This window comes from Aspergillus caelatus (assembly GCF_009193585.1).
Source record: "Aspergillus caelatus strain CBS 763.97 unplaced genomic scaffold BDV27scaffold_349, whole genome shotgun sequence".
In the NCBI taxonomy this organism is placed as follows: domain Eukaryota; kingdom Fungi; phylum Ascomycota; class Eurotiomycetes; order Eurotiales; family Aspergillaceae; genus Aspergillus; species Aspergillus caelatus.
Window position 1 is genome coordinate 1 of NW_022475612.1, and position 22379 is coordinate 22379.

The following is a 22379-nucleotide window of genomic DNA, read 5'->3' on the forward strand; positions in this document are numbered from 1 at the left end:
AAAAAAAAAAAGAAAGAAAGAAAAAAAAAAGAAAAAAGAAAAAGGAAAAGAAAAAGGAAAAGAAAAAGAAAAATCTTTTTACGATGTTCATGCAGATCCAGTCTTGGACCCTCTTTGACGTACCAGCTGCTTAGCGTTCGCGCTTTGTTGATATCAGCCCTTCCTCGATCAGACTGGAGTCGGTTAGGCACATGGCTTCGGATGGAGCTTCTACCTAGTACCTACTATGGTATGGGCTCCACTTCTACTTGTCATTGCCCAGCTGTGGTCCCGAGCTGTGATATCCGTACCCTCTCTTCAGCAGCACTGTCATTTTTTTGCAGCCAGCCACTATTCATGATGATCTCCTTGAGGAAAGCTCTTCATCCTTGGCCTACGGGGATGAACTGGAAAGCTATCATCGGTGGCCGTGGAAATCAAGTTTAAAAGGCATATCTCGCCCTCAATGATGGAACACTATTATAGAGCAGCCACTCTTCCACAGGGACTTAGCTTGGTTTCGCCGTCTTAGTATATCCATTGCCCCCATTATCCACTTTCTCTTCCCTTTGATCTACTTGGGCTTTTGCTCTTCGGTCTCTAGTCGTCTTATTCCCTAGAATCGCTTCTTAGAGAAAGTAGCAATGGCAGACGGACGTAAGCATTCATCTTCGATCCTGAGCAGGGGTTTACATTAGTTTGCAATGTCGAAGCGATACTAATGAAATATGCATGATTTAGTCAACGATGCACGTGCTCTAAGAATGGCTGAGATCTTCAACGACTACCGAACCCTCCTGGTGCACATCTCCCAACAAGATATCCCAGTTCCCGCGGAGGATTACTACGAGCCAGGCTATGCGGTGATCCGGGAGAGTTTGGCTGCTGCGCAAGCCCTAATGTCGTCTAACTATAACCCTGTTCCGCCAACCGGGAGGAATGATTTGGAAATGGAAAAGGCTGAATTTCGGAGGCATGTATCTATTCACTCCAGTCTATATATCCTGTTTGTTAACTGATTGACTGACTAACGGCCTGCAGAGTCATACTTGATATAAGCTCACGCCGCTTTCAAGCTCATAAGATTTACCTCCGCGCGGCAGCAGGGAGAAGATGGTCTATTAATCGGGCAGATGCCCTGCAAAGGCCCCAACAGACACATGCTTCTCGATTGAAGCTAGTAGACGACACATTCCGACAGGTCGGTACTTCTCTATGCAATCTGCCACGGAGCTATTTAGACTGACGTTTTTGGGCTTGAACAGGAGCTTGGCCAGGTGACAGATGAATACGTTGTGGCTGATCTTCGGGCAGCCGATATACGCGCAGGCCATTGGCTTGATGAGGATCCATCTTTACAGGAAATGCGGAATTGGATTCGAGAACATCCATGAAGCCACACTTCGCGTTAAGGTGATTTGCCGAGGGCGAATCAGAACCACGGCATTTGATTAAGCGCAGGTCGTTTAATTACGCCTAGGAAGAGATGTCCCTCTTCCACAAAAGTAAAAAAGTTCCCTCCCCCTCCTTTTTATTGGGACTTGTTTTTATTATGATGTTGTTGACGGTTATGATATCCCCACAAGTGATTGTTTATGTTAGACGCTTTGAGATTGTCGAACGTCCCTTTTTCTTTTCCACACTTAATTACTCTTTTTTTTTTTTTTTTTTTTAGTTACCCTCTCTCATTTGTTGTTGGTTCTTTTTACGGGTTCTATGGATCTCGAATTTCGGGCTATTAAGTGCAATCACATCTGTACCAGTCAGAGAAAGGAATGCGGTTCCCCATTAGATTGATTAATTTCGGCCGATAGATCAATTTGGCTCTGGTGAGCTGAAAAAGAAAAAGATGAATGATATTGAATAATGGAAGGCTTACATGTTTTACATAATTTCATTCCTGTAATGTCCTTACTAATAGTATGATATACTCTGTAGTGATTACTTTATCCAGTGAGTAGGTTCCTTCAGGTAGAAGTAGTAGTAGTAGTAGTAGTAGTAGTAGTAGTAGTAGTAGATCGTACTGGAATATCTTGTTTGATCGTTTTCAATGCCAGTCGTTTTCTGTCAAGGTTTTGAGCCGATTTGCACTGTGGAGCCCCACGGATACGAGTGGGGGAGTTGGTTTATTTATTTTTTATTTTCAAGACTACGGAGGACACTAAAGGACATGGGGGAAAAAAAATAATAAGAAGGGTTACGAAAATTATTCAATAGATCTACAATTCCATTGGGAAGAAAATTCATCCATCTAGGACATTTTGAAATTACTTTCAATATTTTTTGGAAGTTATAGGTAGTACAGATAATATGGAATTAGTGAAATATTCATGGTTGAAACAATATTAAAACTTACTTTCCTGGATAGCGTACGCGCCTTCCTCTCTGGGTAACGTCTTAACGCCGAACAGTCCATCGGAGATACCGAGCCACATGGATAGATTCTCATGCACTATCCCTTTTAGCGTCGATTAGTCGAGGACATCCCAGCTGAAAAGCTGTGTGGACTGTGGAGTCCACGGAAGGGCACAAAGCCAGACTAAGTTTAGCACAAAATGCACGGCAGTTGAGAGTTGAAACAGACTTTTCATAAAAAAAAAAACTTTTTTCCCCCAATCTTGTGGTCTGTGAGTTCGAAATGTGGCCGTGCAGAGAAGCCCTGCAGTACTAGTTTAAAGCCGCTGCCAATCAGATGCCCAGATTGGCAGCCTGCATCACAGTTCAGCTGAGGAGGTACAAAGTGATCCACAGTGAAAACCAGATAAGGTAGGTCTTGTTTGTGCTAAGGTTCAACTGTCTGTACTATGTACGCTTTCTCCAAACAGCCCGGTTTGACATTAGAGATCGTCGTTGATTATGAAGCGTGTGATGTTGCCGTCTGTCCGATGCAAGGCGATCGACTCGACATTTTTTTTTTTTACTCTTTTGGGTTGCCGATTTCTCGGGATTTGCTTCATTCTCTTTGTGCTCGACCTGGTTCGGAGTTCTCCTACGCAAGGAATTCTTCCTCAACATATTTTTACCCTTCCAGGAACCCAAGGTTCGTGACTTGGAGTCTCGAAGGATGTTCTTTGTATCTTCCTTCACCTTGCTGTATTCAGACTTGTGTAGTTGGTGGGGAGCTATGAATTTTACGGATTGAGAAGTATCTTCCCTTGGAATCTATGACAGTACTCTTGATCAATCAATCTGATGATTTTGGGTGGCCATGGAGCTCGTACATTATTCAAACAGACACTCCAGGCACTTTGGTATCATGAATTCAGTTCAAAATAGATAGATCATGTGCACTGACCCATTCGCCAGATATATTTCTGATATCTGACATGTTCTCATCTTTAAATCCGGTCAGTTCTTCATCGCATGCGATGCATTACCTACTGAGTCGTGCTACATCACAGACCACCGTGGTGGTTCCAATACCACCTATGGTCATCATAGTCTTGAAAATTGTAACCTGAGTGCCCATGATACCCTCCTGGGGCCAACCAAGAGAGGCGAGATGACACTCGTCCACATTCCTTGGCTATCACCCGGACTTTCGGTCATCCAAGCAGTTCACTACTCACTATTCAGGGATCCCAGAGCCGCGATGAAATATCCTGGTCGTCGAAGAAAGGGAGCCCTTCCGTGATATTGACCTGTCCTTCTGACAGTTTACACGATTCAGGTACTCATCGTATGAGGTAGTATCAATATTTCGGATGAACCATCCCACTGCAACTTCGCTATACGGCGAGAGAGCCGCGTGCAGAGCGACAAGGGAATGCTGCAGTCACATGGACATGAGGAACTACGAACATCAAAGTTTCAGTAGAGAAAAATAAAGGTCAGGCAGGGAATGACTACGCCACTAAAGGCTTTGTGTCGGTTTTAAAAGGTCGTGCAAACGTGTGCCCCGAGTAAATGTAACAGACTGGATTTGAATCTATATAAAGATGTTAGAATTTGGTTTTTCTTCATCGAAAACAAAAGTGTCTTAGCCATTGTATCTATTCTCGTGTCATCCTTTTAGCCACAGTCAGTGACAGCTTGTCAGCCACAACCATCTCACTCGCCACACCCCACATCCTTGCACCGCCGCAAGCGAACCCTGAACCAATAAACTCTCAGCCCTGTTTGTTATTTTGGGTATCCGGCCCGCGTCATAAGTCGGTCCTAAGGCAGGTACGACCCAGGCCATCAGGCTGCAGTTTATTTTCAGGAGGAACACTCAATTTAAATACCAACTATATACCTCGGTGAGTATGACACCTTCTCAACTTATCCACTGTTTTGCATTCCTTGGCATTATTCTCGCTCTTCTTCTTTCCCGATACCTGAGTGATATCCCTATTCTAATTCCTTCTACCCCTCCAGCCATGTCTTCCGGGCTAAAGTCTGTTGCATATTTCGTCAATTGGGTAAGTTAGCATCCCGAGTGAGCTTCCTTCCAAAGGTATTAATTCATAAAGGCGATCTACGGGCGCAACCACAACCCCCAGGATCTCCCTGCAGATAAATTGACCCATATTCTTTATGCGTTCGCCAATGTCCGACCCGAGTCCGGAGAAGTGTATCTGACAGACACCTGGTCCGACATCGAGAAGCATTATCCAACGGACTCTTGGAATGATGTCGGCACTAATGTCTACGGATGCATCAAGCAGCTGTTCTTGCTCAAACAGCAGAATAGGCAACTGAAGGTTCTGCTGTCGATCGGCGGATGGACCTACTCGGCCAATTTTGCCCAGCCGGCAAGCACGGAGGCCGGACGCACTAGGTTCGCTGAAACTGCCACGAGGCTGGTGTTGGACCTTGGTCTTGATGGTAAGTTGTATCGATAGATTTGAGTGTATGTCACCATCTGTTAACGTGAAAAAACAAGGTTTTGATATTGACTGGGAGTACCCTAAGGGTAAGCAAATGCACGAAGACGGCCGCAGAGAAGCTTGCTAACAGGACACCTAGACGATCACGAGGCATATAACTTTGTGCTGCTTTTGCAGAAGTGTCGTCAGGTGAGTTGATCTCTCATCTTCGTTCTTCCTCGGTGCTGACACAGTGTAGACCCTGGACAGAGCAGCTGGCCCATATCGAAAGTTCTACTTGACCATTGCCTGCCCAGCAGGTAAGGAACATTACTCAAAGCTCAGGCTTCGTGAAATGACACCGTATCTGGACTTCTACAACTTAATGGCCTATGACTATGCTGGCAGCTGGGACAGTGTTGCGGGCCACCAAGCAAATATTTATCCTTCTCCTGACAGGCCAGACTCGACCCCATTTTCAACAGTCGACGCACTTACATATTACGAGACGGCGGGTCTTGTGCCACGCTCTAAGATAGTTGTTGGTATGCCCATCTATGGACGTGCTTTCACTAATACCGATGGTCCTGGTACGGGTTTCTCCGGCGTGGGTGAAGGAAGCTGGGAGAACGGGGTTTGGGATTACAAGGCACTTCCCAGACCAGGCGCAACGGAATATGTTGATCCCAGTATCGGTGCATCGTGGAGCTATGACCCTGCAACCCGCACGATGGTCTCGTACGACAATGTGCGCATGAGTGAGACCAAAGCAACTTTCATCAGGCACCATGGACTAGCTGGTGGTATGTGGTGGGAGACTAGCGCTGACAAAGGAGGTAAGACTGCCAACAAAGCTGATGGTAGCTTGATCGGAACCTTCATGGAGGGCGTTGGAGGACCGGCCGCCTTGGATCAAACCCCGAATGCACTTGAATACCCAGAAAGCAAGTACGACAACCTGCGAGCCGGTTTCGCTTAGACTCAAGTTTGAGATACCCCCGTCCCTATGTTTTAACATCGTCTTATTTTTGTGGATTTGCATATTCTTGCTGTAGTTCAGAATGCATACATACAATACTTTACGAGTCGCTAGATTTAGATCCAAGCCAAGGGGCGCGAGTGTTTCGAATTTTTATTTCATTTTCAAGGCTCCTATCGAACTATGGTAACCCCATGCACCTCAACCGAAGATCCACCAATCTAGATTCACCGAAATTGCCCTAGATAAACACCATATGCATCACCGGTAACAAGAAAGGCGGAGCGATCTGAGATTAGATCGCTTATTTGGACTCGTCGAAGACGTAGGTGAGGTGGCACTTGCCACAGTACTGGCGGTTGTGCATAGCAGCCATGAAGACACCGGCACCACACTATAGAGTCATTAGTCATTTTGCCACACAAATCTCAGATGGGTATCCTAAGAAAAACGTACCTCGGGGGCGGGGCACTCGCGGCGGAGACGCTCGATCTTGCCATCACCGTCGACCTTGTAGTACTTGAGGACGGCAAGCTTGGTCTTCTTGCGCTTGTGCTTGATCTTCTTGGGGGTGGTGTAGACCTTCTTCTTACGCTTCTTACCACCACCACGCAGGCGGAGCACGAGGTGAAGGGTGGACTCCTTCTGGATGTTGTAGTCAGAAAGAGTACGGCCGTCCTCGAGCTGCTTGCCAGCGAAGATCAGACGCTGCTGGTCAGGGGGGATTCCCTCCTTGTCTATATGCTGTATCAGTACACTGATACTTGTATCTCATTTGCCAAATAGCGAGGAAAAAGAGAAATGCTTACCCTGGATCTTGGACTTGACATTGTCGATGGTGTCCGAGGACTCCACCTCAAGGGTGATAGTCTTACCCGTGAGGGTCTTGACGAAGATCTGCATCTTGATGAAGGCCTGATATCATGTAAATGTTAGTTTAAGACACACTTTATGGTGACGAATGTTGGATGCATAGGCGCAAGTGTCATTGGTCATTTTTGCCTCGTTTCTCTTCCTTTGTCCATTTCGCGCAGTTCAGCTGAAGGGATTGCTGGGAGGAGAAAGAGAGACAAAAGTAACTCAGGCGACTGCGATCCCATATCCATCATTGCAGGGTACAGGGTCATCACTAACCTCGACAAGACTTGTCTTCCTCAACCTTCGTTGCGATCGTGTGGAAAATATGTAGAGTGGAGGGTCTTAGTGCGTTAAAATCGGTTGTGTGATCACGTGGAGCACACTTTTGCCGGATTGGTCCTAGCGTAGAGAATCTCGGATAATCAGGCTCTCCGGGTCCTCATCTTTTTTACCAAGTCAGGTGACAGGATCAAAGGTTCGAAGTCACGAGATTCGAAGCGGGATGCTTACGTCATACTTGAATGCCTGGAAGCGCAGGCCACAAAATGATCGACCCGTCTTGGGACCCGCTCGATCCAGATTGGAAGACACTCGAATTCATTCGTCATCATCCCTTCCCTTCACCAGTTGCTAATTATTGATCAAATGGTTTCATGATTGGCGTCAATTATTATCCAGGCTATTGCAAAGGAAGGGAGTATCATGAAGCGATAGTGCCTTAAACCCTCACAGGCGACAGGGTCCATTTTCTTCAATCCGAGGAGGCGATATCGATAACTAATATAGGGTGTTTGTCTGGACCGCGAGGGGGAACCAGAAACGAGCTCCTTGCAGGAGTAACTAACCTGCCGGATCGCAGCCTTAATTGCGTTCGGGCCACTTTTTTGTTCGATATTCTCCGTGCTCGAACCAAGGCGCAGCGCCGGCGATCCACTCAGCAGCGCAAATGGACGGCCCCATGCCAAGGGCGCTGGTTTCCCTGACGCCTCAACCCGGGTGCGTTGCTGGGCCAACAGCGCCATTGTTGATCTGAACCGTGGGCGATAGATCGGGATAGCTTCAGCTTCTCCATCCACCTTTCCCTGGTTCCCACCTCTAAATACTTCCTCTTGCCCTTGGTCCTCTTCTCTCAGAACCAGAGGTCCAGGAATCGCGCAGGGAAGCTTCACTAAAGCTTCAACCCCGTTGTCGCATTAGTTTCAGATCTAGTCGGAAGAGCGACATAGTTCTTTTTCACCTGAGCTTCCTCTCCTTCTAACCCTTTCTTTCCCTTATCCGTCTTCTTTGTTGAAGAGTTCACCGACTGACACAGTGGACAGGTCGGTTTGATACCATCTATCGTACGACTAGCGCTGCGTGAGGTATGCATACCACGGTTTTATGCAATATGCGCAACGGTTTCCGGAAGACTTACATATAGAATTAGATCTGTCAATTGCCCGCCACCGATTTGTGACGAGTGGCTTATAGACTTTGCCCACCATGTTATCGAACCCACATCGGAATCTACAGGAACGACATCGACAACATCGGCGGCAGATCTCAACACCCTCCGCTCTTGATGCCGCCAAAGTTCCCAGTCTTCCTGCCCAGGCAATGCACCGATACCATGCTCATCGTCGCGGCCAGAGTCTAGACCAGAGATCTCTACACATGCAGCGATCGCAGACCGTGCAAGATGGTAACCTCTTAAATACTAACGCAACAGGTCCCCTGGTAATGCAACAGCAACACTATGCTCGTTCGGCGCAACCGACACCCATGCCCGTGATGCCTGAGTGCCACACGTTCAGTCATGAAGAATTGCAAACCCAACCAAGTATGGGATACATGAGCCCAGCCTTCGCCAAGGCCGAGACCCCGGCGCTGGAAAGTCGGCCGATGAACCTCCATCTCAATTTGATCCAGCAACAGCAGTTGCAGCAAGCACAGCTCATGGAGAACAGCGCTTGGGATTTCTACCCACACGACAATCTCCCAACGGGACTTCCGCACCAGGCCAACGCAGTTCCGGCAGATATGAGACGACTATCTGTGCAGTCGGATGTCAGTCCCGCGCAAAGACCGCATACGCCGAAACCTACGCGTAAGTGCCCTGATATTAATCACAAGAGACAATCCCCACTGATGAAACTTCAAGACTACCTTCCCATTACCCCTGCGACAACACCATTCAAGAAAACAGTGGATCTTGCGCAGTATGGTGGCGACATGCAGCCAACCCCTACCAAGGAGCAGAGATTGTCTGTTCCCGTTTCAGCCCAGCCGTCGTACATGCAACGTGCTAAGTCTCTCCAAGGAGTGGCTGGGACGACCTTCTCCCAGCAAAAGATTGATATGCCCTCTCCCCCAAATACAGCATCCTTCGAGGTGGAAAGTTTCGATGTGTTTGACTGCCAGCAGGGTTCCAGTTTCGAAATTTCAAAGTCTGAAAGTTTTTCATCTAACCATTCTTCAACGTCGTCGTCAGCAACATCCCCTTTCAATTCCTCGCCCAACCTTGCCTCCATGCCGCACCTTGCAGACAGTGGTAAGGCGCAGAAGATTCCTATTTACCGTGCAACACCTAGCCGTATGACCCCAAAGAAGACACCAAGTGCACCCCCTAGCTCGGCCAAACCCAAGCTTTCTCCAAGGGTAGCGTCTATCGACAGCCTCAATCTTGACGTCAGGGTCCATGCCTCTATCAAAGAAACTGGTGTCACCATTGACGAGATAGCATCATACATCCATGGTCCTGACCCAGAAGATGGAAAATGGGTATGCCTACACCCCGGTTGCGAACGCCGGTTTGGAAGGAAAGAGAACATCAAGTCCCATGTCCAAACACACCTTGGAGATCGTCAATACAAATGTGATCACTGCGATAAATGCTTCGTCCGCGGACACGATCTTAAGCGCCACGCCAAGATACACACCGGTGACAAACCATATGAATGCCTCTGCGGCAATGTGTTCGCCCGACATGATGCCTTGACTCGGCACCGGCAACGAGGCATGTGCATTGGCGGCTACAAGGGTATTGTGCGCAAGACCACCAAACGCGGTCGTCCGAGAAAGCATCGGCCTGAAATGGATGAGAGGCAAGATAAGTCCTCCAGGACGCGCCAGAGAATCGCTGAAAAGTCATCGTTTGATTCTTCTGGATCAGACACTTCGCGCAATTCGCCGCCCTCGGAAGTCTTCGAAAACATGAGTCTCCAGGGTTCTAGTCCGGTGGGAGAGATGCCAATGTTCGGCAATGTTAATTACTCATTGCCCCCTGAGGTCCTGACTTTCACACCTCCCGCCTCTCCTGGGGGTAGCATAAGAAACAGACCATCGCCTGCCCACAGTCAGCGATCGATTACCCCCAGCACGGAGGATGAAATGCCACCCTTGTCTCCATCCAAACGACCTCTGGAAAGGATCATTGAAGAGTCCGGTCTACCTCTAATTTCGGACCCTGAAGCCTGCCCCTACACGCACACTACAAGCTCAACAACTCATGCCCTATCTTCCCCACACACCGCCCCCACTTTGATCGACTCATCAAATGGCTCAGACCTAGACATTTTCATCAACCAAGATCCATCTACAAGCTTCAGCAAGCACGAGTTCCCTGGCTTGACTGACCCTGACATGGCGGCATTCCCTGATTATGTGAACGGTCCCTCTTTTGATAACGGCATGGATTTGTTCCAAGGCAAAGGCTTCTCTAACGGTCCCTCAATGGGTGACGATTTCTTTTCTTTCCAATTCCAAATGGACGAACAACCCTCGGACGTTATGACGAGGGAATTCTTCTTGGAGTGAAGGACTCGCAAACGACAATTTATAGACATGGAAAAACATTGATGGAGACTGACGACGCAACGACACTCGAATAATGGTGAATGTGAACAACTTTCATGACTGAGATATAGACGACTGGAAACCATGCATATGACAAACGAACTTTCAAAAATGGCGCGACGAAACAATGTACAATTTACGACTCATCAAAAATTTTCGACGATCAACTTCCACTTTCAACGACATCTGTGACAGAATTTTTCGGGCATTTCGATCTTTCTTTTTCATCTCAATGTGGTTATATTTTCATTTTGATTTTTATGTGACTTGCTCAGCGACACATGTACGACAATTTCTAGGACTTGCGGGGAAAGACTTTTGACAATTTTTACGGAGTTCTGCAGGTCATCCTTTCCTTTGTTATGCTTTACGCCTTATATTCCTTCGTTCTTTCTATTCACGAGTTTATATGACGTTCATGTGATTTGCTTTTAAGACTCGAAGACTGTACTAAATGGGTATGAACTTTTCTGTTGGGTACATCGTCGTTCTCTGTGGTCATGCCCACCTGTACTTTAGGCCTGCAATAGATCCACTAAATTAAACAAACCAAAAAAAAAGGGCAATTTACATATAAACAGTACTTCGATCATAGTTGAACCTAAAAACTTCTATATCTTAGTACTCAATCTATATGATTCTATAAACCATGCGTAAGTAGTACAACACAAATAATATCCGGTCACATCACGCAATGCAGAGCGCAAACATGAAAACAGGAGACGTTAATGACTTCCTCTCCACGTAATCGTCAGCTCAATAGGATGCCCCGCTTCCGACGCATAGATTTTGCTCTTTGTAGGGCCTTTAGGTGCCTTATCCGCAAAGAAGGTCGTATTTCCCTGGTAAGAGAGCTTGCCATCTTGAATCTAGAAGAAATGTAAGAATTGAGTTCAAGAAGAGAAGTAGCGGATCAGAAACTTACACTGAACTCAACTGGGTTCTTGATCCGAGGACCGCAGCTGAACGTATCTTTTTCAAAAGAACACTTGCCCTTACTGGACTGCAATGTGAATGTCTCATCTACGAGGTGTATCTCGTTAGCGTATTTTCAGGAATTTGTAATATACTTAGGAGAACAACGAGATGTAGAAGACGAACCAGAAGCCTTTTCGATCCGGAACGTTGCGCAGGTCCCTGATGTGAACCAGGTTCCGCGGCTGATTATACAGCCTCTTTGTTGGCCTTGTGTTGAGACGACCAGGTTCCCTCGTTTCGACTTCGGTGTACCGGTACTTGTTGGCTCTGGGGGTCCTCGTGTTTTGGTTGGTTCATCTTTTCGAGGTGTCTTTGGCTGATACCGGATACCCTTGGAAGGGCAGTTGGATGTTTGGCCATCTAGTACGGGCGGTTAGACGTCATATACCCTCCTGGTTATATGAAACAGGATTAGGGGAGCAAACCTGGGTTGGCAGGGATGAATTTGCCCGTTTGCAAAGGCCCAGCGACATTGAAGAAATACCAAGCCTCATTCAAGTTATGGTGGCGGCATCTAACGACAACGTCGGCCCCATGCGCCTTCACTAGAGCGTCATGGATCTCACTCAGGGAGTAGGTCTCCGTGTAAGAAGGGACAATCCCAGCACCGGCAAGGATCTAGTAGAGATTAGTTGTCTAGTCGCGTTGGTGCGATACGGAATCCAAAGTACTGCAGGAGCACGAACCTCGTGTGTAGGCAATCCGTGAAAGAGCTCCACTGTCTTGTCAAAGTAGTCCACCACATCCTGTTGCGGGTAGTATATGTCGTAGCAGTGAGTCTCTAGGGTACTAATGCAGGTTCCGTGCTTGTTCCACTCATGCTCCCACAGGTTCGGGTCGTCTCCCTTCCAGTCTTTCCAAAAGGTACGCATCTCATCCAGAAGATCACCCCTACCTGAGTCAGTCAGGATCAGGGAGATGTTGCTATACCGCCTTTTTGAGTCGCAGTATTGAGGAAAACCTCCATTGCAGTAATCTGGCCTAGAAAGTGCCAGGAATCAGTGTCCCAGTTACAAAGATTGGTCGCCCTTGCAAGAGCCTCACCATAATCCATGAATAGTCCAGGAATCCTCAGGTCCAATAGCCGGGTCGGCATCCCAAAACTGCGATTGAAGGAACTGCCCCCCGGGATAGTTGAAGCAGCATTTGTCTTGGCCATGATACGGAGTCTGGCAGCTCAGCTCAGCCTTAGAGCAGTGCTGAAAGCTGCTCTGCGAGGATTCAATTTCGGGTCCAAGGAGACTTGAGAGCCCCAGGGACCCTGTCAAGGCGGTTAGCACCTGCTGTGGCCCTGGAATTCCCTGGAACATCCTGGTAATATACTAGTGGTAGTAGGGAAGTTGGCGTATTCCGCGCTATGGCTTCCTCTAAAGGACTTGGAGTAGTGAGCTAAAATCAGTATCTGTCGCAGTTTACTCGATTAGATATATAGGAGAAGTACATGACTGGACATATATAAGATAGCTCGAGGTAGACGTTGTACCCCGTGATCCTATGACCGATGACTAAGTTGGATCGCCACATGTGATCCATCAGCTGATACGTAGACTGATAAATGGAGCTAGTTAGATAACCTTAACTGAGCTAAGCTGTGGAGAAGCTATAGAAGCTCCCAACTATTGATAATCACTCTCCTGACCAGACTGCTGTCTTGGTTCCTGGCGTCTCTCTCAATGGTTTCTTCTATCTTTCCTCCTCCTCCTCCTCCTCCTCCTCCTCCTCCTCCTCCTCTTCCCTCTTCTTCTTCTTCTTCTTCTTCTTCTTATACCTGGCACCATCCGTCAAACATAGCAAAGGTCTGGTGGATCTTGGCCCCGCCGGTATTGATATGTAAGGAACCGGCATCTCAACATATTGGTCTGTATCAAAGCTGACCCCAGCACATGACTAAGTTATTTTCTATGTATAGAATGGTGTTTGCAATCATTCAGTAAAAAATGAGAGGGGTATCATGTAAGGCTAGGTCATTTATATATATACATATACACACATTTGCAGGCTATCAAGATTTCACCGCATCTATAGCCTTTTCCTTCTGTAACTCTTGCTCATGAGCTCGCTCTTTCCACATTCTCAGAACCTCAAAGCAGACTTCAACTGCGATGAGGAGGATGATGATCCATTCAAGCCGCAGTCCGTGTGTCTCACTCAGCCTCTCCCGAAGGACGCTTGCTATTTCCTGGGCATAATCCATCTTTTCATTCAAGAGCTTGATGCGAATTCCGACATCCAGCGCTCTTCCTACCTGTTCGTAGTATCCTTCCAGCCCAAGTTCATGCCGACTATCCCAGAAGAGGTCCGGTAAGGAGTCCGTGAGCTCTGAATAAAGATTTAACTGGGCGCGTACGCTTAATAACTGCCCTGTCTTTCGAAGGATAAAGTCTCTTGTGTATGGAAGGCGAGAACCTTGGGACAGTAGTGTAGGTATCGATCTGGTTGATTCGAAATAATTTGACAGGAGTGTTTCCAACACTGCCAATTTTGTGCTCCGAGCCAGCCCGGAGGAAAATGCCACTTTAGTGAGGACCGTATCCACAGGCTGTCGATCAAGCTGCGGGCTTGTTCCATTGTTGCTTGGTTTGGTGCCTAGGATAATGGTATCGCCCTTTATGCTGCTGCTATCTCGTTGCGGATCCTCCACATACTCGAGATCTTCCGTCTCTAAGCTATCCAGATGAGGTCTTTCGGCTGCAGGGAGTAGGGTCCTAGTTGCGAGGAAAGATGTAAAGCCTTCTGGGAGCGACCACGCCACAACGGTACCCGAGGGGAAAACGAAAATATCGCCAACTTCATTGGGAGCCAAATCCGTGGTGGAAGGGTTGCTGACGCGACGAATGGAGTCTAGAGGGACCTGAACATGAACCACTTGGGGGTATAGGCCGGTATCAAAGGGATCTGGTTCATAGCCTTTCTCTTGAAGAATTTCCCGCACTTTGCAAATGTTGAATTGCTCGGCCACCGCATAAGCTGTCACAACCTGTCGCTCATGAATCAAAGATCAGCGATTAAAAATTACCATCGAGGAACGTGGGTTAAAACCTTGGTTTGATAGAGTCCTTGCTCTTTAAGCATAGCTTTAGAGAGAAAGCCATCTTTTGATCTTTGTGCCTCAACCGCGACTCTCCGTAACGAGGTTGGCGCTGCCGGCGATCTGCCTCCTCTTCTCCGTTGCTTCTGGAATTCTTGGTTTGGCTCCTCGCTCCCATCTCCGGCTTTTGATTGTTTCTGAGTCAGGTACGCATTGGAAGAGAAGAAGTCCTTGCGCCGAGGAAGGCTGAACGGTGATGTGGCATGAAGGTATTGGCTCCGGGGCTGTTTCACAAGCCTGGTCACTGCGGGTCTTTTGCAAATGGAGCCAACGAAGGGTTTTGCAAACATTTACGCAATTGCAAGAAAGAACAATTTTGACAAACAGAGAGATTAAGGTGGTGAAGTCAGTAATTAACTGGGTTCTACTGCCATGACACGTACGGTCGGCCGTTGAAGATCTGGAAGAGTGAATGAATTTTGAAAAGACCGCGGCGGTTCCGCGGGAAGTAAAAGAACGACCGGGAGTTCAACTCAGTGATGTAACTGGAGCTAAGCTGAAATCAGTTAAGAGGGACTGCTTAGTAACCGATCCCCGACATACCCCAACACATCCGGGCATGCTTTCTTGCATCGGTGACACTTCAACATAGCTCCATCAGGTACGGTAAAGGCTCTCGCCATGGACGCGCCTGGCGCGACTGAGGCGACGGATGATGTCCGTCAGGATGGTTCCGACTTGGAGGTATCCGCCGGGCAGAACGTTCACGAGTCCAATACCCACCCCAATCACCTGGATCAATTGGCAGGAAACGATCACGAGCACGACGACGACAAGGATGAGGACCAAGATGACAATGAGCATGGAGATGGTAGCGAAGAGGAAGACGAAGAGGAAGCAGAGGACGACGAGGACGAAGAGGAGCCACACTTGAAATATGCGTACTTGACGAAGCATTTGGGAGCGGTGTACCGCAACGGCGATGCAACAAGCTCTTTCCTCGCTGCTGGAGACAAGATGGTATGAGATCTGTGACTATTAGGATGCTACATGAAGCTGAGATTTCGTCTAGATAATTGGAACGCATAATGGTAATATTGTACGTTGTCCGGCTGCCAACTCGGGCGCACTCCACATCTAACATCCCATTAGCATGCGTTGTCACTACCTCTGTTCCAATCTCTCCGTGTGTACCATGCACACTCTGCTAGCGTCACTTCTATATCAGTTTCGCCATTCCCTCCACCCTTACCGAACACTAAACCCGACAGCATTAGGCTTCATGAAGCGCAGGACCACCACTCCAGACCATCGTCCGGCGCTTCCAGTCTTCGGGGCAGACCAAGGCCGAACAACCACCCGACGCTATCCTCTACGCCTTCGAACTCGATATATATAGCGACGTCTTCCATAGATGGTAATGTGTGTGTTGCGTCCCTTGTGGATTCCAAGGACGCCCTCTTACGCAATTTTGGCCGGCCTGTACAAGCCGTCGCACTATCACCAGAGTACAAGAGTGACAGGACATTCTTATCCGGTGGTCGGGCAGGGGACCTGATCCTCACCACAGGTGGCCGGGTGGGTGTAAGTACGAATTCGACAACGATGGGGGGTGCTGCAGCTGCTGCTACGAGCTGGCTTGGCTCTATTGGCCTCGGGAGCAACACCGGCAAGGATACCATATTACATAGTGGCGAAGGATCCATTAGCACGATAAAATGGTCGTTGTCTGGGAAATTCGTCGTCTGGGTCAATGAAGAAGGAATCAAAATCATGCGATCAAACCTTCATTTAGATTCATCTGATTCAGAATATGCCTGGAAACGCATCAGTCACATTGACCGCCCCAACCGTCCTGGATGGGAAGAAATGTCTAGTGTTTGGAAGGCTCGCGCTGAATGGGTTGACGACGCCGCTCTTGATAGCGAGGAGACGCCGCAGCACAAAGGCGAGACATCTCTCCACGATCACTCAACCGTTACACCCACCAAAGAAAAGGTAGAGAGGTTGGTAGTTGGCTGGGGTGGTACGGTCTGGGTGATTGAAGTATATCCTGATCGGCCAAGCAAGAACAACAAAGATCAAAGAATTGGATCTGTAGAGGTCTCTACAATGTAAGTCGCTGAAGTACTGGATCCGGCCGATTCCTAACCGATCTTCAGATTGCGGACCGACTGTATTATATCCGGAATCTCATTATATACTCCCAGCCTTTTGGTGGTCCTCGCCTACATTGAGGCTGAAGACGCTTCAGGGGATGAACGGTCCAAACACGGAGTCCTCCATCCCGGAGGACGTCATCGTCCAAAGGGGTTAGAGCCTGAGCTTCGGATAATCGATATTGAAACCAAAGAAGAGCTCAGTGCAGATACCCTTTCAGTCAGCCGTTATCAGAATCTCACTTCTTCTGACTATCATATGTGTGTCCTACCTCCGTGGAAGACAACTGTATCCGTTTCCCAGAAAGGTGCATTGGAAGCTCTGGGGAGTGGCCTTTGGGATGCAACTATGTACCCTGCACGCTTGTTCAGCTCGGGTGCCAGTATTCGCAGTTCGACTAGCAGCGGCGACAAAGGTTCTAGTAGAGCACCCAGTACTTTTACCTCCCGACGAGTATCTGTAGAGGAGCCCTTACCTAAAGAGATACAAGATATTTCAGGGAATGCGGGGGCCAAGATCTTCATACATAGTCCGTATGATGGTGTCGTTGCATTGAAGAGAGATCTTGCAGATCGCCTGGCATGGCTGGATGCCCACGAGAAATACGAGGAAGCATGGAAGCTCATCGATGAGCATCCCGAGGCAGCAGGATCTGCAAATGAACAGAACGATACCATGTTTGCTCCTCTTGCAAGAGCTCCAACTACCCTTGGTGAGTTCTTGGCAGATGATAGGTCCTCTACGACAACCACCGGCCGAGGGGTCATCTCCGCTGCCGAGCAAGAAAAGCGCCGTATTGGTGAGCTGTGGATACAGCAGTTAGTCGAGGAGGATAACTGGAAGGAGGCGGCTGAGGTTTGTGTAAAAGCACTTCATACCGCACCACGTTGGGAACATTGGGCTTGGACTTTCATCAAGCGCGACAAGCTGGATGAAATATCACCTGTCATTCCAACCGATATGCACCCACCCCTAGCTTCAGCAATCTATGAAACCATCCTTGGCCATTATGTCACTCAAGACAGACATAGGTTTAGTGAGCTCATAGGCTCCTGGCCGTTCGATCTATTTGATGTTGCTGGAATCATATCAATTATCAAAGAGCAACTTGGATCGGGCTCAATTACACTCGATTCGGATGAGTGGCGCATCTTGATGAATTGTCTTGCCAAGCTGTATCTAGCCGGTGGTCACTATGGTGAAGCGCTACGTTGCTACGTCCGACTCCAAGATGCGGACACGGCGATGGCTTTGACAAGAGAGCATCGTTTACTGGATGCAGTCTCCGACGATATTCCGGCGTTCATCATGATCCGTGTGTCCAAGGAGCAGCTCAAGTCAGCGCCAAAATCCGAGCTGGAGGAGCTCACAGCAGAGCCCATCAAGCTCCTCGTGAGCGAAGCATATACAGGAATCGTCCGTCCAGAGACCGTCGTCAACCAGATGAAAGCAGCAAACCGGCTCTTATTCCTCTATTTCTATTTGCGGGCTCTTTGGCGAGGAGAGTCTCTACCACATGGCGCTACTAAACCCCGAAGGGGTCACTTCGCTCACATCCGGGACGCAGCGAGCAAATTGGCAGCCGACGAAGGAAAAGCACTAGTGGACAACTTCGCTGATACAGCAGTCGAACTTTTCGCCAACTACGACCGTGCATTGTTGATGGAGTTTTTGCAAACTAGCACCGCTTACACATTCGACTTGGCAGTCACCATATGTGAAGGCCGGCGCTTTACACCCGAACTGATCTACCTCCTATCAAAGATGGGTCAAACGAAGCGAGCCCTGAACCTTATTCTCTCCGAATTAAAGGATGTATCCCAAGCCATCTCATTCGCCAAGTCCCAAGGCGAACCAGACCTCTGGGAGGACCTCCTCGACTACTCAATGGACAAACCACGATTCATCCACGGTCTCCTCGTAGAAGCCGGTACGGCCATCGACCCGATAAAGCTCGTCCGACGTATCCCCAGCGGACTAGAAATCGAAGGTCTGCGCGAGGGCCTGTCGCACTTGATCCGAGAACACGATCTCCAGGCAAGTATCAGCCAAGGCGCCGCCAAAGTCCTCCAAAGCGAGGTCGCAGTGGGCATGGACACATTACGTCGAGGTCAGCGACGAGGTATCAAGTTCAATGTCATTGAAGAAGAAAAGCGCCCAGCATCTTCATCAGCTACCCTGTCCGGAGTGCCCGAGAAAGACGAAGCGAAGAGTGACGCCGGCACTGAGAAGACCTCCGTACCACCACATACTCCAACGCAAGTCGGGAGATGTGCAGGTTGTCAACTTCCTTTCCATGCCAATGGTAAGTCTTATCTTTGTTTATACCTGTAGCTGTTGTCTTTTGTTCCTTTCTTCTGTCGCTTGCTTTCCTGGATCTTGAAGCTAATGGTTATTAAACTGGCAGAGAAAGAGATTCTCGTTGGGTTCGCTTGCGGACACATCTTCCATCTTTCCCACATTCATGCAACTGAACCCTCCGGTGACACCACACCGGAAAGTCGGTCAGCTACTCAAACTCCAAAGCCGTTCCGGCAGCTGCATACATTAACACCGGATGAGGCCCCAATGTCCACCTCCCGGACGGTTGGTCCTAAGGTTACCACTGCCCGTCTTCTCCGAGACCGGATTGGCGATGGTTGCCGAATTTGTGCACTTGCGAAGGAGATTGAAGCGATCGGAGAAACTGATACGTAACCGGATCAACAATGTTTCTGTGCAGGCTTTGCTAGAAACACTCCCACGAGTGTCATTCTAGGAGATGCTTTGGTGCATGTTAGTATCGATGTGGGTGAAGGACGGCTGGTTCCGCTACATAGCTCCCTGACGCGACTACAGACGGTATAGTTTTGTTTCTTAGGAGATACCCATGGTAGTAACAATTACAGTGCAAGTAATATGAGAATTGCAAGAGTCTTCTTTAGATTAGGCGGGACCTGGCCGCTCTGTGAACAAACATGGATCGCTTCAATATTAATGGGAGCAGGGAGTGTAGTCACTAATGCACCCCGTAGCAAACTTGTAACAACAAAGAACACCATTCTGACGCGATCTCTCAAAACGATAAGGAAAGCCATGGCCAGTCATCGCAGATGCTGCTGAAAACAATCAACACTGTAACACCAGACCCGTATGAAGTTACCAACGTCATGGGTAGGCACCCAGCACTACAATGCCAGCGGGCGCTCAGATCATCAGGAAGCCAACAAAGGTCATTGCCAGGACCAGCAAAACGTTCCTCATTCTTCCCTGCACAACCGCTTCATTCGAAGTCGGGGCAACGGTAGATGTTTGACTGCCACTGGTAGTGGCGGTGGTACCAGCTTTCCCTGTAGACTGGGAGATAGTTGGGTGAGCAGTACTGGACATGCTAGAAGGCTTTGTGGAGACTGAAGGGGAAAGAGTGCCGGTAGAAGAACTGCTTAGAGTTCCAGTCGATAGAGTCGTTCCAGTCGCGGTGGTGATAGGGCCAACTACAGTGGAGCCAGCACCAGTAGGAGCATTGCCCGTAGGGTTAGTGCCGGCAGGGCCAGTGCCACTAGGAGCAGTACCAGTCACCACAGTAGTCTCAGAAACGGTGGTCACAGTAGGGGCCGGGGGAGCACCCGGGGCTCCAGGAGTGGTACCCGTGCTTTGAGAAGTAGTGGCCACGGGCGGAGGAGGAGCACACACAGTGTCTGTAACAGTAACGGTTACGAATCCTGGAGAGTGCTTAATTAGCGATTGCCTGTAACTAATGGCAGTCTGGAAAGTAGCACACGAGCCGGGAAACTTACCACAGCGGGGGGCCAAAGCGCGAGGCTCATCAACTAGCGAGAGCACTATAATCAGACATCGTAATCTTGTTGGGTGTTATCTGGGGAACTTACAAGTAGGAATGCCCAGCAGGTGGTCATCATCGTAGATATTGCCAAGATCCTCTGAGACATCTATGAATGTAAGTAGTGTGTTCTATTGGCAATCTCCGCAGCTGTACTATACTTACCCAGGGCGGGAACCATGGCCGCGAGAACCAAGGCAGCAAGGAACATAAGAAGCTTGATGGACGAGTTGGAAACCATATCGAACGAATGGAGCTTTGAAAGCACACCAAGACTGGGAGAGAATTGGGAATGAAAGTTGACAGGTTCAGAGAGAAAGCTGTATAGATAAGGAAAAGGAAAAAGAAAAAGAAAAAGTCTTGATAGATGAAAGCGAGCGTGAAGAGTAAAGTGGATGGATACGTTGGAGAAGGACAGAAGAGGAGGTAGAAAGAAAGACGAGCAGAGAAGCGAAAGAGGCGGAGAGTCAGGCGTTGCCCGTGACACCCTATTGCCTGGACAGAAGTTGCAACGAAAAATTCCCAGAAGGGAAGGCACGAACTGACTAGCTGGCATTGACTGGAGCAAATACATGTGACTTGACATTCACCGTTGATAATACTAAGTATAGTATCTAATGTAGGGCGAGATGCCCAAGTGAAGTCTTCCAGGGTACATCTTGAACATACACACATATGTGTATGCATATGCATATGCAGCAAGGATTAAAATCTGAGGGGCATTAGTCGTGATGTTTTTACTGGTAGCACATTGAGAGTCCATGTACTACTTACTATCTAAAGATTGGGAAGCTTTCAACAACACAATAGGAGATACCGCCGGGGGGGGGGGGGTTGAAACTTCGACGCCGGGGTTACAAGGGTTACACATGTAGACAAGCTAAACTCAAACGTATCATGCCAGAGGGTGAATAAACCCTTTAAAATCCCGGCCACTACTGGAATATAGGAAAAGATTGTATTTAGAAAGTAAATGGATGTCTAAGGCAACAATTGGGTGGTTTGAACTGATAGGGCAACTTCATCCCTTCATGGTCACAATGGAATTGAAACCGCCAAAACAGGACTATTTTTGCATAACGACTGTGCGAAACATTAGATCCTTAGTGCGCCCTGGCTAGAACACGCTCAACCGGAGGAGAATTCGGCGATTCCACCTCCACCTCGAACGGTGCCGAAGCCACCCTTAGCATCGTATCCACCATCGGTGCACAGATTTGCCACTCACAGATCGTGAAGTCGATCAGATCGACTGAGACACGCTTTCCACCTCAGTAGGGAGCCTCTAACCCATCCAGTGCTAGTTCTCTGCACGTCAGGATCAGCCAATCACCCCAGTCTCTTATGATATACAGGGAGAAACTGGGCCAGAGGTCTGTCTAGTCAGGCCCTCGGGTCCAGTGCATTACCAGCCCAGGGTAATTCGCCCGTACTGCCACTTGTTCAAGCTAGGATGAGCTTAATTGAGCTAAATTGAAGACGAGCCTCCTGCGAGGAAAAAAGGCTATTACTCTATCAAGCGTTAGAGGATATGAAATAGATGCGGAATCAAACGAAAGGAAAGATCCCGGAGTCTATTGCACAATGCGAGTACCAGTTAGTCGAATGTGCAATTGCATTACAAGACTCCCAAACAGAGGCTCTCCAACTTTCTGAACAACATACCAGGTGTAACACATACCAAGGTAGCCCAGGATAAGGCTCTCGGGCGTTATGAAATACGAATACCGTATACCGTCTAGTGTCCGTCGCGATGTACGTACATACGTACGAGTGTACACCCGTACGTATGGAAAACCCGTTCCAGGCTAAATTAGTGATTGTTACATGGACAGGTTTGCAGGCCCACATCGGCACGACCCGAGTGGGGAGCACGCGCCAATTTACCGCTAATTCGTTTGTCCAAGGAAATTTGTCGAGTCGGTTTCAAACTATGACGACATCGCGAGGACC

The 22379-nt window shown here is 48.4% G+C and overlaps 8 protein-coding genes across 8 annotated transcripts; 4 read left to right on the forward strand and 4 right to left on the reverse strand.

Annotated features, from left to right (window-relative positions):
* Positions 1–433: 433 nt before the first annotated feature.
* BDV27DRAFT_138028 (uncharacterized protein) lies at positions 434–1640 on the forward strand. The gene is made up of 4 exons (XM_032069132.1): positions 434–636; positions 721–952; positions 1021–1180; positions 1245–1640. Exons 1-4 carry the CDS (start codon positions 624–626, stop codon positions 1371–1373), a joined length of 534 nt encoding a protein of 177 aa, XP_031921322.1. The 5' UTR covers positions 434–623; the 3' UTR covers positions 1374–1640.
* Positions 1641–4226: 2586 nt separating this feature from the next.
* On the forward strand, positions 4227–5748 carry BDV27DRAFT_150611 (glycoside hydrolase family 18 protein; the record flags this gene model as incomplete). Its single annotated transcript, XM_032071243.1, has 5 exons — positions 4227–4382; positions 4434–4788; positions 4847–4876; positions 4930–4979; positions 5029–5748. 5 exons carry the CDS (start codon positions 4227–4229, stop codon positions 5746–5748), a joined length of 1311 nt encoding a protein of 436 aa, XP_031921323.1.
* Positions 5749–6052: 304 nt separating this feature from the next.
* Positions 6053–6651, reverse strand: BDV27DRAFT_150612 (ubiquitin-ribosomal 40S subunit protein eS31 fusion protein; the record flags this gene model as incomplete). The annotated part of the gene is made up of 3 exons (XM_032071244.1): positions 6053–6142; positions 6205–6485; positions 6558–6651. 3 exons carry the CDS (start codon positions 6649–6651, stop codon positions 6053–6055), a joined length of 465 nt encoding a protein of 154 aa, XP_031921324.1.
* A 1175-nt stretch (positions 6652–7826) lies between these two features.
* Positions 7827–10484, forward strand: ace2 (putative C2H2 transcription factor (Swi5)). Its single transcript, XM_032077392.1, has 3 exons — positions 7827–7967; positions 8033–8692; positions 8747–10484. Exons 2-3 carry the CDS (start codon positions 8089–8091, stop codon positions 10399–10401), a joined length of 2259 nt encoding a protein of 752 aa, XP_031921325.1. The 5' UTR covers positions 7827–7967; positions 8033–8088; the 3' UTR covers positions 10402–10484.
* Positions 10485–11035: 551 nt separating this feature from the next.
* BDV27DRAFT_138032 (T2 family ribonuclease) lies at positions 11036–12869 on the reverse strand. Its single transcript, XM_032069133.1, has 6 exons — positions 12463–12869; positions 12105–12399; positions 11844–12036; positions 11542–11778; positions 11366–11463; positions 11036–11309 (listed from the first exon to the last, which is right to left on the reverse strand). The coding sequence occupies exons 1-6, from the start codon at positions 12726–12728 to the stop codon at positions 11166–11168; spliced, it is 1233 nt and encodes a 410-aa protein (XP_031921326.1). The 5' UTR covers positions 12729–12869; the 3' UTR covers positions 11036–11165.
* A 504-nt stretch (positions 12870–13373) lies between these two features.
* BDV27DRAFT_138034 (RMD1 family protein) lies at positions 13374–14914 on the reverse strand. Its single transcript, XM_032069134.1, has 2 exons — positions 14460–14914; positions 13374–14397 (listed from the first exon to the last, which is right to left on the reverse strand). The coding sequence occupies exons 1-2, from the start codon at positions 14794–14796 to the stop codon at positions 13421–13423; spliced, it is 1314 nt and encodes a 437-aa protein (XP_031921327.1). The 5' UTR covers positions 14797–14914; the 3' UTR covers positions 13374–13420.
* A 179-nt stretch (positions 14915–15093) lies between these two features.
* BDV27DRAFT_71736 (CLH domain-containing protein) lies at positions 15094–19404 on the forward strand. The gene is made up of 5 exons (XM_032077393.1): positions 15094–15466; positions 15519–15545; positions 15599–16560; positions 16609–18911; positions 19014–19404. The coding sequence occupies exons 1-5, from the start codon at positions 15128–15130 to the stop codon at positions 19301–19303; spliced, it is 3921 nt and encodes a 1306-aa protein (XP_031921328.1). The 5' UTR covers positions 15094–15127; the 3' UTR covers positions 19304–19404.
* Positions 19405–19792: 388 nt separating this feature from the next.
* On the reverse strand, positions 19793–20667 carry BDV27DRAFT_163765 (uncharacterized protein; the record flags this gene model as incomplete). Its single annotated transcript, XM_032073585.1, has 4 exons — positions 19793–20307; positions 20383–20415; positions 20476–20535; positions 20592–20667. 4 exons carry the CDS (start codon positions 20665–20667, stop codon positions 19793–19795), a joined length of 684 nt encoding a protein of 227 aa, XP_031921329.1.
* Between the last annotated feature and the right edge of the window lie 1712 nt (positions 20668–22379).

What these genes read in the sequence shown, in the direction of transcription:
- BDV27DRAFT_138028 (XM_032069132.1), top strand. An exon ending in GAAAAGGCTGAATTTCGGAG is followed by an intron (nt 953 to 1,020) that starts GCATGTATCTAT and finishes AACGGCCTGCAG; the next exon opens with AGTCATACTTGATATAAGCT. An exon ending in TAGACGACACATTCCGACAG is followed by an intron (nt 1,181 to 1,244) that starts GTCGGTACTTCT and finishes GGGCTTGAACAG; the next exon opens with GAGCTTGGCCAGGTGACAGA.
- ace2 (XM_032077392.1), top strand. Translation starts at nt 8,089, where the DNA reads ATGTTATCGAACCCACATCGGAATCTACAGGAACGACATCGACAACAT. An exon ending in GCATACGCCGAAACCTACGC is followed by an intron (nt 8,693 to 8,746) that starts GTAAGTGCCCTG and finishes TGAAACTTCAAG; the next exon opens with ACTACCTTCCCATTACCCCT.
- BDV27DRAFT_138032 (XM_032069133.1), bottom strand. Translation starts at nt 12,728, where the DNA reads ATGTTCCAGGGAATTCCAGGGCCACAGCAGGTGCTAACCGCCTTGACA. An exon ending in TGGACTATTCATGGATTATG is followed by an intron (nt 12,400 to 12,462) that starts GTGAGGCTCTTG and finishes GGCACTTTCTAG; the next exon opens with GCCAGATTACTGCAATGGAG. An exon ending in CCGGATCGAAAAGGCTTCTG is followed by an intron (nt 11,464 to 11,541) that starts GTTCGTCTTCTA and finishes TACACCTCGTAG; the next exon opens with ATGAGACATTCACATTGCAG.
- BDV27DRAFT_138034 (XM_032069134.1), bottom strand. Translation starts at nt 14,796, where the DNA reads ATGTTTGCAAAACCCTTCGTTGGCTCCATTTGCAAAAGACCCGCAGTG. An exon ending in GCAAGGACTCTATCAAACCA is followed by an intron (nt 14,398 to 14,459) that starts AGGTTTTAACCC and finishes TTCATGAGCGAC; the next exon opens with AGGTTGTGACAGCTTATGCG.
- BDV27DRAFT_71736 (XM_032077393.1), top strand. Translation starts at nt 15,128, where the DNA reads ATGGACGCGCCTGGCGCGACTGAGGCGACGGATGATGTCCGTCAGGAT. An exon ending in TCGCTGCTGGAGACAAGATG is followed by an intron (nt 15,467 to 15,518) that starts GTATGAGATCTG and finishes GATTTCGTCTAG; the next exon opens with ATAATTGGAACGCATAATGG. An exon ending in ACTTCCTTTCCATGCCAATG is followed by an intron (nt 18,912 to 19,013) that starts GTAAGTCTTATC and finishes TTAAACTGGCAG; the next exon opens with AGAAAGAGATTCTCGTTGGG.